Source organism: Solanum tuberosum, unplaced genomic scaffold, assembly GCF_000226075.1.
Source record: "Solanum tuberosum cultivar DM 1-3 516 R44 unplaced genomic scaffold, SolTub_3.0 scf00008, whole genome shotgun sequence".
Classification (NCBI taxonomy): Eukaryota; Viridiplantae; Streptophyta; class Magnoliopsida; order Solanales; family Solanaceae; genus Solanum; species Solanum tuberosum.
The window spans coordinates 1699442-1712900 of NW_006238934.1; the positions used below are offsets into that span (position 1 = coordinate 1699442).

The following is a 13459-nucleotide window of genomic DNA, read 5'->3' on the forward strand; positions in this document are numbered from 1 at the left end:
TATATATATATTTATGCATTATGACTATCATATTTGATTATCATAAGGAAATTGGAGTAATAATAAATTTCTATAGTACTTTTATGGCCTTTTTATCCTATATTTTTATTATTATATGTAAGAAATCTAAAAATACTAAAAAAATTATTATTTTATAAGTGATCAAGAAATCTTAATTTTTCAGGCAGAGTTATGGCGGATGAACCTATGGAATTATGAATGTGGATGATTTTTGAGGAAGCTAGATGAACATATCTACACTTTTCGGGAATGTTCAAATTGAATAGTGATAAAAGAGTGTACAATTTCCGTTTCGTTTGTATAACGCTCAGCGATGACGCACTTTGTCCCACTTTACTAAATTTGGTCAGTGCTCACCGAATAACCGAAACCCCGATCACCTTATAAAAACATCCAATTTTTCATCCCATTTGTTCATCAAAACTCAAAAATTGTATCTTTCGTAGTAAATCCAACAAACATTAATGGCTACTCCGTAAGTCTCTCTACCTTCCTCCTTTTTTTCTTTTTTCTTTTTATTTGCTTCCTTCCTCCTTTTTCATTTTGGTTTCTGAATTTTTTTTCAAGTGTAATTCATGGTCAAGATAATAACAATTAGTTTAATGTTTATCGAGAAATCAACCCACACATAGTGGTTAGAGTGATATTGATAAGTTTGATTTTGCACTTTTAACTTTTTAATGAATGTTGATGGGGCTTTCTACAGAAGAAGTGTACAACAAATTCGTCCTGCATCTCTTGATTCTACTTCCGAACCGCCAGCCCTGTTTGATGGAACTACAAGGTTAATATCCTTTCTCTTACTCTCTGTGTTAAATTTTTCGATGCGAAGGTGAAGAACGATCACTAACTTTTGACTGTGAATTCGGGTATAGAAGTTGTAATTTTCCTTGTATTAATATAGTGAAAAAGATGCATCTGTTGACCAAAGTTCATGTAGTTTGACTCTCGAGAAACATACGTAAAAAATATCTTGGACAGAGAAAGAGTACAAATCTGATTCAAATTTCAAAATATTTAAATGAAGTTTGAGAAATTATAATCGAAGGAAAAATAATTTGACTCCTCAAACAATGTTTCTCTTATATTTGATAGATTTTGAACTGTTTTTTTTTTGAAGGTTGTATATCAGTTATATATGCCCTTTTGCACAGCGTGCGTGGATTACCAGAAATTTCAAGGTTCCTTAATCAACTGCGAATTCATTTCCGTATTTTTTGTTGTTGTTAATATTATAATTACTCTTGTTTTATTTTTCATTTTTATTTTGGATGTAGAGTATAGTACTTAGAATCTTTAGTTTATGTAGATGAATAATGGTCATAAAATAAACTTTGAAGTTATTGACAAATGCAGGGTTTGCAAGATAAGATCGAATTAGTTCCAATTGATCTTCAGAACAGGCCTGTTTGGTACAAGGAAAAGGTTTACCCTCAAAATAAGGTAATTTTTATAGAAGCACTAAGTTTATCTTATATCAATCCAATATATATACATAGCTGAAATTGATACTAGCTGTAATGTTATATCAAAGCGAATACTTTTAGCCTTATTGAGAAAAGTAAGTGAAACTGGCCTAGTGTTGTCAGGGGTGGATCTACCATTTAAGTTACAAGTTCGACAGAACTCAATAGCTTTGGCTCAAACTTTGTGTTTATGTTAAGAAATTCACTTAGTATGTACGAAAAATCTATTCAGAAAGCAGTAAGCAAAAATGTCCATGGTTGTGGTTGTGAACTCATAAACTTAAAATCTTGAATCCGACTCTGAGCGTCATGATAGATGCCAAATTTTTAAATGCTAGAGAACTCGAAAATAAGATGAAGTGTGCTTGTGACTTCTAAAAAAGTAATCGTTTTTCTTCAAATTCGAGTTTTCTGGTGTAAGTGAAGAGCATATTCTTTGGTTCGATCTGGTTATGTGTTTTGTTCTATTCTTCCGTAGGTGCCCTCTCTGGAACACAAAAACAAAGTGATTGGAGAAAGTCTCGATCTGGTTAAATATATCGACAGCAACTTTGAGGGTCCGTCTCTTCTACCTGATGTAAGCTGCAAAACTCATTCTTGGCCTAAACAGACTATTCTTATTTTCAACCCTCCCCTCCTTCCCGACGTGGCACTATAACGTTGATAAAAGAAAAGGAAGCAAAAGTTTTAAAATTGATGTGATTTTGTAAAATGGTTTAGGACCCTGAAAAACAGAAGTTTGCTGAAGAGTTGATAGCTTACAGCGATACGTTCCTGAAAGAAATATATGGTAACTTCAAAGGAGATATTGAGAAGCATGCTGGTGAGATTCTTGAACATTTGTGTATTCAACTTCATTTGGTAATTTTCTCACGAGACGTTAACAATGGTTCACACTTGCACCAGGACCTCAATTTGACTACTTAGAAAAAGCTCTCGACAAATTTGATGATGGACCTTTCTTCCTAGGCCAATTCAGTCAGGTCAGTTATATTAGTACAATGTGTAAAGTGTAAGAAGGTATCTTTAGCTTTCCGAATTTTAGAAGTTCATCATATTGATGTTGAAATTTGGTGCATCAGGCCGACATAGTGTATGCTCCCTTCGTTGAAAGGTTCCAAATCTTCTTGAAAGAGGTGTTTGATTATGATATCACATCTGGGAGGCCAAAACTAGCAAAATGGATAGAGGTATGCTAACTTTTACTTGCCTTAAAATTGTGTCATGAAGGTTCCTGGCGGCTTTATGATAGCTGAACTAGTTTAGGACTGAGGCGTAGTTGACTGATTAATTGATCGAATCGTTGTGTTGTACGATTACCCTGCAGGAACTGAACAAGCTTGATAGCTACATTCAAACAAAAGCTGATCCTAAGGAAGTGGTGGACTTATATAAGAAAAAATATTTGGTAGTTACTCATATGCATGTAAATAACTTGATCTGTTAATTTTGCTTGGTGTGAGCATTCTATGCTAATTCTTTCTCCATCTGTTCATTGCAGGCGTAAAACTGAACAAAATGCTCGATCCATCAACGTTGTTAAATTACGAATAAGGGGTGCTTCGTGCTCGGTTCATGTCAAGAACTTGAAGGATTATGCATTAGTATTTATACATAAATAAAGTGGTTCTATGTTTGTTTGTTATCTGAGAGACTTATATCAGCATAGTAATAGCTGTTATAGCATCTCATGTATTAGAATTCTGTTATGTGTGTGTATCAAGCTAAGTACATAATGAAGTATTAAAGTTCATAATTCTCTGTTGACCTCAAGAGTTGATTTTTGAGATTGTTTCACATTATTAAAGAAGTTTCTTAAAACAGAAAAATGACTTCTCTAATGAAAATAGGAAAAATAAATGACATTTCAAATTTATTGTCTCCTATCCGCTCCACGCAATCCCCACAACCCATACCCCTTGACCATCTCACCTTCGTCACCCCTGAACCCCCACTCCCTACCTTATCTCACTCTATAGTGTTTTACTTGATAATATATACTAGTATTGTTGCTTTCAGGATAATAACCAAATATTAGAAAGTAAGTATAAATCCACTTTCCACTTATTTTTCAGAAAAATATTTTCCTTTCATACCAAACACACCCTTAATTCCAGAAGAACAAATATTGTAGTACGCTCTAACAGCGGTAGATCAGAAAAAGAAGTTGATCGAGTAAAATTTGCAGACAGAAAATAAAAGCATTAGGCGGAACTAGAATTTAAGATTCTAGTTACCTTAAGTTACTGAATTCTAAGTTAATAATTTGTAATATTAAATGAAGAAAAAAGATGCACACTTCAAAACAGTATAATAAGGTATCAAAAAAGCTATATAAGAAACTCATATTTTGAAATAACTGTTTGTCAACTTTAATATAATATTGATGTCTTGAACATATATAGATAACTAATTATTAACTCATTAGAGGCCAATTGTTTACATTCTTGATGCTTGAAAAGATCTCAATTGTTGCCTCTTCTAGCAAACAAATAGGAACTCCCAAGCATTTGGCGCTCTCAGATGGTTTAGCAAAGGAAATATAATGACTACTGCAATAAGATTAACTTCATTAATTTCCGTTTTGCTAAACCATCTTCTTGAGTGTATAACATTAGCATATAGTTTATTTTTGCTGGGATGAGGTTATTCTGATCGCGGACACTATGATTTCTCTTTCATAGCTGAAGATTTTGAGCTCGTCTTGGACGCCTCTGAATTTGGTCTTCTGTTTGGAACGACATGGTTGTGTTTTCCCTCATATGTAGTAATAAAGGCTTTTGGATCATCCATGGTTCTTTCAACAAACTTCCGCATGCTGCATTTAGGACTTGTGCATCTGTAATAGCTCCTGTGTATAGCAGCAAACAAGACATGATAATAGGAAAATATGTCAAGAGGGTAATAGGACAAAGCATTTTTTACAAGCAAGTGTGTGAGAAGTGAGAACTTCTTCTTCTCAATCATTCAGGATATTATGTGAATTAATATATCAACAAATCTAACGAGTTAAACTTGTAGCTCAAAATTAGCAGGATTAATGGAAGTGAAGCAAGCATTATCTACATAAACATACACGAGGGTCGAGAGACATTCTAGTAAATTCTCGTATTTTCAAAAATATCTGTTTAACTTGTTCTCTACACAGTATGAGTATCCGGTCATCCATGCTTCGTGAGGGATGTCATATCTAAAACAGTGATGTTTGGCATTCGAAAAGCTACAAAATCCAGGCATAACCTTCACCATATGCATGCTTTGTGAGTTATTATAGTTTTTTTTAATAGGGGAGGAGATTACAATGTGGGGAATCGAACCCTCACCAACAAGGTGGAAGTTCAGGTGACCAACCAGCTAAGCTACTAAGATTCCTCAAGTTATTATAGTTCCATTCCACCCTGTATGGTATTTCCTGCGGATTTTGTCTTCTAAAGTTTGTGCATAAGGATGAGAAAAGAATTTTACCTGGGATATGAACTTCCCTTGACAACCTTCTGGCCATATTTTCTCCAGCGAAAACCATCATCGGTAATTTCAGAGTCAGTAGTACTTTGGTTTGGTATATAAGGAAATGTACTTTCCCCTGATGTACCTGCTCCATTGCATTGGCCTTTAAGTTTCCTGAAAGGTAAAACCCCATAGTTGTCACAAATTAGAAAGTGATAACGTGAATGTCCACAGTGGTATTTCCTAATACCAAGTCGAATCAATACTGAAATACACATAGGAAAAATCTCATCTTAAGTTTTTTGAAAAACAAAAGTGTATGATGAACAAATACACAAACGACTTAGCAACAAGAATGAGTGAAATGTAGTGTGCTAGCATTGGTTCCATAGTCCGTAGACACACTAAGTTAAGATAGGTGATTTATATAATTGAATTTACTTGCTTCTAACCTTCTTTTAGTTTTTGGTTCATCACAAGTAGTCTCCAACTTTTTACTTCCTTCAGCGGAATCTTCAGAATTTCCAACAACAGTAAGCATTCCTGCAGCTGCAATGGGATCATAAAAGCATGGTGCTTTGCTAGAATGAGCTGAATGTATAGTCAACCCAAAATCATTCTGATTTTCTATCCTATAGACGTAAGCTTCACTCGTCTGAGGATGTTGGTTACTCCATGCAGGGTTATTTGTTTCTTTAGAAGTGTCATTGCATACGGCTGCTCGCACATGTACGTCTGACAAGTTGCGCTTTGGAGGCTGAGGCTTTGGGTGGTTGTGTTCACCCCTGTAAACAATTTCTGCAATCTGAGCATCGTATGATCTTTCAACCTTCTTTTTCACAGGACACTTTAGATGCGTGCACTTATAGTAACTTCTCGGGTATTCACTTCCTTTAACTTGCTTTTGTCCATATTTTCTCCAATTATATCCATCATAACTAGGACGATCGACATTACTTGTGTTGATCAAAGACTGTGGAACCTCTTCTGTGCTCTCTGATACAATTGTTGAACCCACTATTTTTTTGTCCTCTCCTGATTTTGCTAAGAGACTTCGTTTAGATTCTGTCGTAAGGTCGCGATGTTGTTTAACTTCATTCGCTGATTGAACACCAGCCTTAGTCTCAGCTTTTTCTCGTCGCTGATCGGATACAGAGCTTCCCTATGCATAAGATGTGCTAGATTTTATTATTGCTGCATAACAATATTGTAGTACATTTTTTCGGCTATTCATTACTTGTATTGTGAGACAACAATTTGAATAGTGCAGGAAAACTTCATCCCGCCTGAATTTATGCACCATTGTACACTAACAAAAAAGGGTCGTCCCATCATCGCAAGTCTCAACCTATGTAGCTAGATTCTACAAAAATGTGCTACTTTTGGAGGATCCGCCACGCACCCATTGACATTTTTAAAGAGTTCTGAGCAACATAGATCGCAACATATAAAAGGAAACTAACCTTATTTTCAAGGAGAGGAATTGTTTTCCTTGGTGCAAGTTTAGCTATGGGTTTATACAGAACCTTGGGTTTCTCTACCGATTGCAAGATGTAATCAGATCGACAACCAACTGGTGCCTCAGACACTCCAATCTGAAGTAACAAGTTTTTCTATAGGATTAAAAAGTGCTCAGCAAAACAATTTGAGTATTTCTTCAAGATGCACAATTGAAATAAAACGAAATAAAGAAAACGTTCAAGCCATTAATGATGGAAGCTTATAAAGAGAGATTATCGACCTGTGAAGAACGCTCTCCAACTAAAGCATGGTTTGTTACAGGCTTCAGCCTTACAGTCTTTGGTCTTATGGCGGTAATCGCCATTTCAGAACGAGCATTTGTGGATGATATATCTACCGCACCAGCTAAGAGCTCAGAGAAAGATTTGTAAATAGGACATCTTGGCCTTGAAGCTACTGGTCTAACTATGGCTATTTTCGCGGTTTCATTGACCTCCATCTTGATCTGTTGTTGTCTTCCATGTAAAAAATTGAATCAAAGTAAGGACTAGAAATACGCGACAGATATCAAGTACAAAGTACATAATCAAAAAAACATACTTGTAGTAACAATAAGACCAATTGACAGAATGTTTTCAAGTCCTTAAGCCTTCGAGTTCTAAAGTTTTCCAGTAATGTAAAGGAAGATATCTACTCAGTCATTTTGTTTGCACTTGACTGGATTTACATCACGGAAATTGTCCAATCTTACCGACTCTGTCACGTACTAATGTAACTGTCTGATTCAACAGCATGACTACAGTTAATACTTTCTAACAAAGATTACTATAGCAGCTTCAGATATATATCAAGAACTCATAATCTCAAAAGTTGAAGTTTTGACAGAAAAACATTGTGTTACCATACTTAACTCACAAGAGTTATGTTGGATTACTCCTTGTCCCTATCAGTCAATAAATGATATAGCAACTTCAAACTACTCAAAAGTACTAATAAACAAATCAAGTTCAAGTCCTTTTCACTAATAAAATTTACTCCACAAAAGTTCCAATTTAAAAGATAGTAAACAAAATCAACCACCATAAAAGCAACTATCATACCCCTCCGTTTCAATTTCTTTGTCTTACTCTATCATACTCCCTTCGTTTCAATTTCATTGTCTTACTTTCCTTTCAATCCGTTTCAAAAAGAACGTTTCTTTACTTTTTGTGAACTCCTTAATGGTAACTTTCATACAACATATTTAAGACCATAAGATTAACAGGCAATTTAGTACATTATATATATATATTTACTTTAAAGCCACAAGATTTAAAAGTCTTATTCATTTTCTTAAACTTCGTACCAAGTCAAAACCAGACAAACAAATTGAACCGAATAGAGTAAACTTCATATTTTTTTACTTCCACCCGGTGTGTGATACCCACTTTGGGCCCCAACTAATCCAGAAAGCGCTCCTTACCAAGATTTTTCCATTTTCGACCTCTGGTTAATGGTGGAACGGGAGGGATAGTGCTCATCCCACCACACACACAGTTTAGAACCAAAGAAAAGGATAAGACCCCAAAAGAACAAACCTTTACCAGATGGAGATAGAGAAAAAACCTAAGAATTCATCAGAGCTCCCATTGAATCCCATTTACTGGACCTGCATTGCAAAACCAAACAATTTCAAGAATGTTTCAAAAGGCTTCAATTCAATAAATTTATAAAAAGACCAACTTAACCTTGAAATGAAAACTTCTTATTATGTTTTTTCAGTATGAAAAATTGTCCCTTTTTTAAGAACTACATACAGATAAGAAATAGGTGAAAAGAAAAAAACAAATTAAGAGATTTCTAATTAATGTACAGGCAAGGGAAGATTTTGTTTAGTCTCTTTCACTATTTATTTATTTTTTGGTGAAAATAAATTATGATAAGAGTATGGAGGGACTGAATAAAAAGTTATAAAAAAGATAGTGTTATACAATTTTAATAAAAATAGTGTCAGGTCTAGTGTGTCTGTGTGTCTAAGGCCAACTAACTGTCTATGTTAGCTGTTGCTCTTTTGACTTTCTGATGAGTGTGTGATGTGCTGCTTTTTTTGTATTTAGTTGCTAAGCAAGCCAACAAACTTTTTTACCCTACCAACTCAAATGATATTATTTTACGCTGAGCCAGAATTTTTATTAAGGTGTAAAGAATTTTACTTTTTTTTATTTTATTGAACATGAGACTTCGCGGTCTTCAACCATTAGGTCACATTCTTAGGTGCGGTAAAGAAAATTTTTAAAGTTAAATTACTTATAATTATAGTAAGGTAACATTCTTTTTGGGACGGACTAAAAATAGAATGTCACATAAAATGAGACGAGAGGGAGTAACAATTCCTGATTGGATATCTGAACTTTCATCTTATTAGTAGCGATTCCTCACTATCATTTTCCCTTCCATTGCCCCACTTATTTTTTACAAAAAAAAATTGTAAGGAGTTGTTTTGTTATAGGTTAGAGCTATGCACTTATTAGTAATACATGAATTAGTTATGAGGAAATCTATGTGTAATTTTACGGAGGGATTAGTTATGGAGGGTTTACTTATTTATGTATTATTTTTATTTTATCTTCTATCTTGCATAAAATAATACATAGATTTCCTCATAATTTATATATGCAGTATTAGTAATGTGAATTTCTAAGTTACAAAAACCAAACAACACAATATTAATTTCATACATAAATAGCTTATTTCTTAACCAATTACCAAATATGACATTATTTATGCAGATTTTAACACTAATTACTCATTCAGCTTCCAACTGACTCCTAAGGGATTCAAAACATTTTAAAAAATAAAATAGAGATGCATCTAGACTCAAAAGAAATTTTATAATCGTTGCTACTTACATGATATTCTTTTTAGAGTTAAAATTTTCAATATGAGATTCAAAATATAAAAAAGATACCTAAAGAGTCTAAGCAATTTAATAGTTACATAAAAAGTAATTTAAATTTTGTATATATGATAAATATAATTTCCCAACGAAAAGGTGAATCCCTTGTAGTTCTTGCCTAGTTTCAGCATAAAGTTTAAAAAAGAAAAAAATTATAATCTATAATCTAAAATAAACTTAAATATTAGGTAAATAATAAAATGAGAATTTTAATTTTTAAGGTTACATATTATTTTAAAATATTACATAAAGTAAAACAAAAAAGAAGTACGGAGGAACTGAGGAATTATATGCAAAATATGACTCGAATAACTTGACAAGTAAATCGAAGAATTTTCATTAAGCGAAACATAATTAATTGTATATAGTAATTTGATTTTTGACTCCTCAAAATTGCAATAAATTTTTGAGGAACCTAGGAAAGTTAGGTGGACACGTGCAATGGACCATAATACCAAACCGGTAGTTGAATAAACCTTTAATTTTGTCTCCTTCTCCTCCTTAAGTGAAAAACGATTACTCCTATTATCCTTATTCACACAAAAATGATCATTATTATCATCGTCATCATCATTATTTATTATTACTCTCTCCGTTCCATTTTATATGAGGTACTTTGACTCGGCACGAAGTTTAAGAAAGAAAGGAAGATTTTTAAAACTTATGGTCCAAAATGAATGATAGAAATTTGTGTGGCTGTAAATCATTTCATTAAGGGTAAAATAGATATTTTATAGCTAGATTGTTACTTTATATAGAAATGTGTCATTCTTTTTGGGACTGACTAAAAAGGAAAGTGAGTCATATAAATTGAGACAGAGAGAGTATTATTATTTTCTCATTCTAAATAAGTGGTGGTTTCGTCGGACATTCGGAGGGTAGTACCGTCATTTTGGCTTGTGGATGATTTTTTAAGTGATTCCAGCTGTCTTATTTTTTGTTTTTGTATGCTTTGCTATTTTCATTACTGATTTCTTGATATTTTATTTTTATTTTCCTTTTGGTGTTCACTAATTCTTTCATCTTTGTTGCTTAGTCCATCATTTCTGATCTAATAGATGTTCACAAGCTCAGGTTAATGCTTTTTATCTTCCTTGTTTTATTTTGAATCCTTTTCCCACAGTCAAATTAACATAATTCTTTGAAATCCATACAAGAAAATGCTAATTATAGCCTTAATGCCTCAATAAGACGAAGCTAATTTGTTGATTTTAGTTAAAGGGCAAATACATAAACAATATCATTCAATTGTCATTTGATTTTTATTTATTTGTTATTGTGTATCTACATGATGGTTGTTGTTCTTATTTCCAATCTATTTTCCTTAGCTTAATTACTTGGAGTAAAATTCTCCAATTTTAATAAAGGGGGATATTTATTTTTATTCTATCAAATTACCCTCATAAATAAATTGAACATAATTCTGCTCACTATAACAATAACAATAACAATACACATAGGTGGAATTTGCAGAGGGTAAATTTAGTGTACCCAAACCTTACGTCCATTACAAAACATATGAATTTAAATAGGAATGCAGACAGAGCTAAACACGGAATAAAATAATTGTCTGAGATAACTTCTCTTAAAAATTTGTCAAGTATAAAGTTGTTCTTCCACTTTCTGAAATTAGAAGATCACATATAAATATTTGTTCATAGCTTAGTGCAGTTGCTCTCCGTTGTATTTATTTTCCATGATGCTCATTCTTAAAGTATCTTGATTGTGCAATTTACAAATATTGTAACAAGTGATTGTTGCATAATCAATATTGAGTTGTTGAACTGATTGGAGTTCTAACGCTTTTATATACCTACCAACTTTCTGTAGGCAATGAATCCTGAACAAACAAGAACATTCCCGCACAATGAAAGAGGCTTATGAAAAGAATATCAAACGTTGTAAAATATATTGAGATATGTCGTTAGCTGAAAGTGCCTTTATTTTCCATTTATCTTTCTACCGATCGAGTAGCTAGCACTTTTCGACCATTTCCTCTACTTCTACAATTAATTCACTAGAAAGATTTTTTCGGTATATTTTTTGTTCAATTATAACTTATTAAGGAATAACACATAGTTATTATTGTAATCTCGCCTTCATTTATTTGTACAGAGATTGTGAGGAAATCATGAATTTAAGTTTACTGAACCTCACCACTTTTTCAGGTAAAGAATTCGAACCTACTCTAGCTAATTGAAATATTATCCCGCGGTTCTGGTGTTCCTGCAACCTTTTCTACTGTGTCTTCTTCCTCTTCTGGACTTACTATATCTTTGTCTATTCTGCTAAAGTGCTTCGTCTGCTTTAATGGTTATTATAGAAGCATTTTGTATTACGCCTATTATAAAAAAACTACTCTTACTATTTTTTTCGAAAATAAGTAACTTACTTAGGACTTCCACTTATCATTCAGAATTTGTTGTCGTTCTGCTTTTCTTAGAGCTGAAGGAGAAATAGAAAAGGTGAACGATCTCAACTTCTCAATTGTGTATGCTCTCAGGTGGTAATATAATTATATCGGGTAGCTACTAGGATTCGATCGGTTCCTATATAGGTATTAAATGATTATTATGAAAGCATTTTCTCCATGTTTCTCTTCTTTTATAATAAGTGTGAGCTTGTGGAAATTTCCAGACATGTTGGATGAAAGATACATCTTTTAGAGCTTGTGGATTTTTTTTTTGAAGGTTCGAAAGTGTCTTACTTATACGTCTGCAACCAGGTTGAATGAAAGATGGATCTCTTAGAGCTTAAGGAAAAATATCATCATCTCTAGAGGTTTGAAAGTTGGAATTTGTTTGTTAGAATTATTACAAACAACTCTTCATTTGAAGGACATTTCATAATCGTTTGAATATTTCTGTAAACTTTGTTCCTCAATCCAAGTATTGTGAAGTGTTAATATGTTGTAAACATGAGATTTATGCTTTCTCTTTTAGTATTTTCATATTGAATTTCTTTTTATCAATCTTGTGAAGTACTCATAATACAAAGAATAATAACACTTATAGGCTCGTGCCTTGCACGGGAACCACTTATCTAGTATTATATAAGAGATAGTTTTTGCTGGAGCGGACAAGTCTTCGTTGACGTACCTACTTAAGCGTGTTCCGGAGAAAATATTTAAAAAATTATTCCTTTTTTGTTCTACTTTGACAAGTACAGTTTGTGCTGAAGCAGGCACGTCGACATGCCTGCTTCAGCGTGTTTCGGAAAAAATATTAAAAAAAATATTCATTTTGTTCTACTTTGACAGTTCGCGCTGAAGCAGGCACGTCGATGACGTGCCTGCTTTAATTAGTGTATAATATTTTGTGCTGAAGCAGGTACGTCGACGGAGACGTGCCTGCTTCAGCGTGTATAATTTTTTTTTTAAATTATGGAATCCATTTTAGCTATGAATTTTGGGTTTTAAATTCAAGACTTCATGCTGAAGCAGGCACGTCGACGGAAACGTGCCTGCTTCAGCGTGTTTTAGAATTTATGTATTTTTTTAAATTACTTCTTTTGTTCCGCTTTAAATTAATTATTGCATAATTTTTTTGAAATTATAGAATCCGTTTTAGCTGTGACTTTTAGTTTTAAATTCATATTCTTTAGTTATTGCTTTATTATTTTGAATGTCGGTGATATTTGTTTATATCTTGTAATTACTTTGAATAAAAAATTAACGATCGATGATGAAAAATGCATTGAATATGGACATCTTAATGGATCTCTTCACAATAAATTTACGCAAACAAAAAGTAATTAACAACTTAAATATCTAAAAATCATATTGAAATTTAATCAACTTTCTAAATTCTACATATATCACATAAATTAAAATAAAAAATTACTAAGATATTGAGCCCATGCTAGCATGGACACCTGTATCTAGTTACTCCTATTTAGAAATGGGAGTTTGGGAGGACCAATACTGCACTAAAGAGCTGGACTAAAAACTATAGAAATTGTACATTGAGGCCCACCAAAAAGATGAACTATTCTTTTTTTCTACTTTTCATTCTCCCTTTTTACTCTCTTTAGTTTATCTTTCATCTTAAATTTTTCATAGATCTTTAAAATATTTTGAATTATAATATTTTGATTTTTACGTAGTTTACAAATATATAAATTTCATTTT

The 13459-nt window shown here is 32.8% G+C and overlaps 2 protein-coding genes across 8 annotated transcripts; one reads left to right on the forward strand and one right to left on the reverse strand.

Annotated features, from left to right (window-relative positions):
- Positions 1–302: 302 nt before the first annotated feature.
- On the forward strand, positions 303–3246 carry LOC102603659 (glutathione S-transferase L3-like). Its single transcript, XM_006338992.2, has 10 exons — positions 303–496; positions 731–805; positions 1142–1202; positions 1378–1464; positions 1966–2064; positions 2208–2310; positions 2394–2470; positions 2570–2677; positions 2815–2895; positions 2989–3246. The coding sequence occupies exons 1-10, from the start codon at positions 486–488 to the stop codon at positions 2992–2994; spliced, it is 708 nt and encodes a 235-aa protein (XP_006339054.1). The 5' UTR covers positions 303–485; the 3' UTR covers positions 2995–3246.
- Positions 3247–3843: 597 nt separating this feature from the next.
- On the reverse strand, positions 3844–8289 carry LOC102603993 (WRKY transcription factor 44). 7 transcript variants are annotated; one of them, XM_015309548.1, is made up of 7 exons: positions 8123–8289; positions 8001–8043; positions 6676–6910; positions 6398–6529; positions 5387–6096; positions 4953–5108; positions 3844–4338 (listed from the first exon to the last, which is right to left on the reverse strand). In XM_015309548.1, the coding sequence occupies exons 3-7, from the start codon at positions 6892–6894 to the stop codon at positions 4152–4154; spliced, it is 1404 nt and encodes a 467-aa protein (XP_015165034.1). In that variant the 5' UTR covers positions 6895–6910; positions 8001–8043; positions 8123–8289; the 3' UTR covers positions 3844–4151. The 7 variants fall into 7 exon arrangements, with proteins under 7 accessions (XP_015165034.1, XP_015165031.1, XP_015165029.1 ...); XM_015309545.1 differs by having other exon boundaries at positions 6676–6900; positions 7979–8043; XM_015309543.1 differs by having other exon boundaries at positions 7979–8043.
- Positions 8290–13459: the final 5170 nt, after the last annotated feature.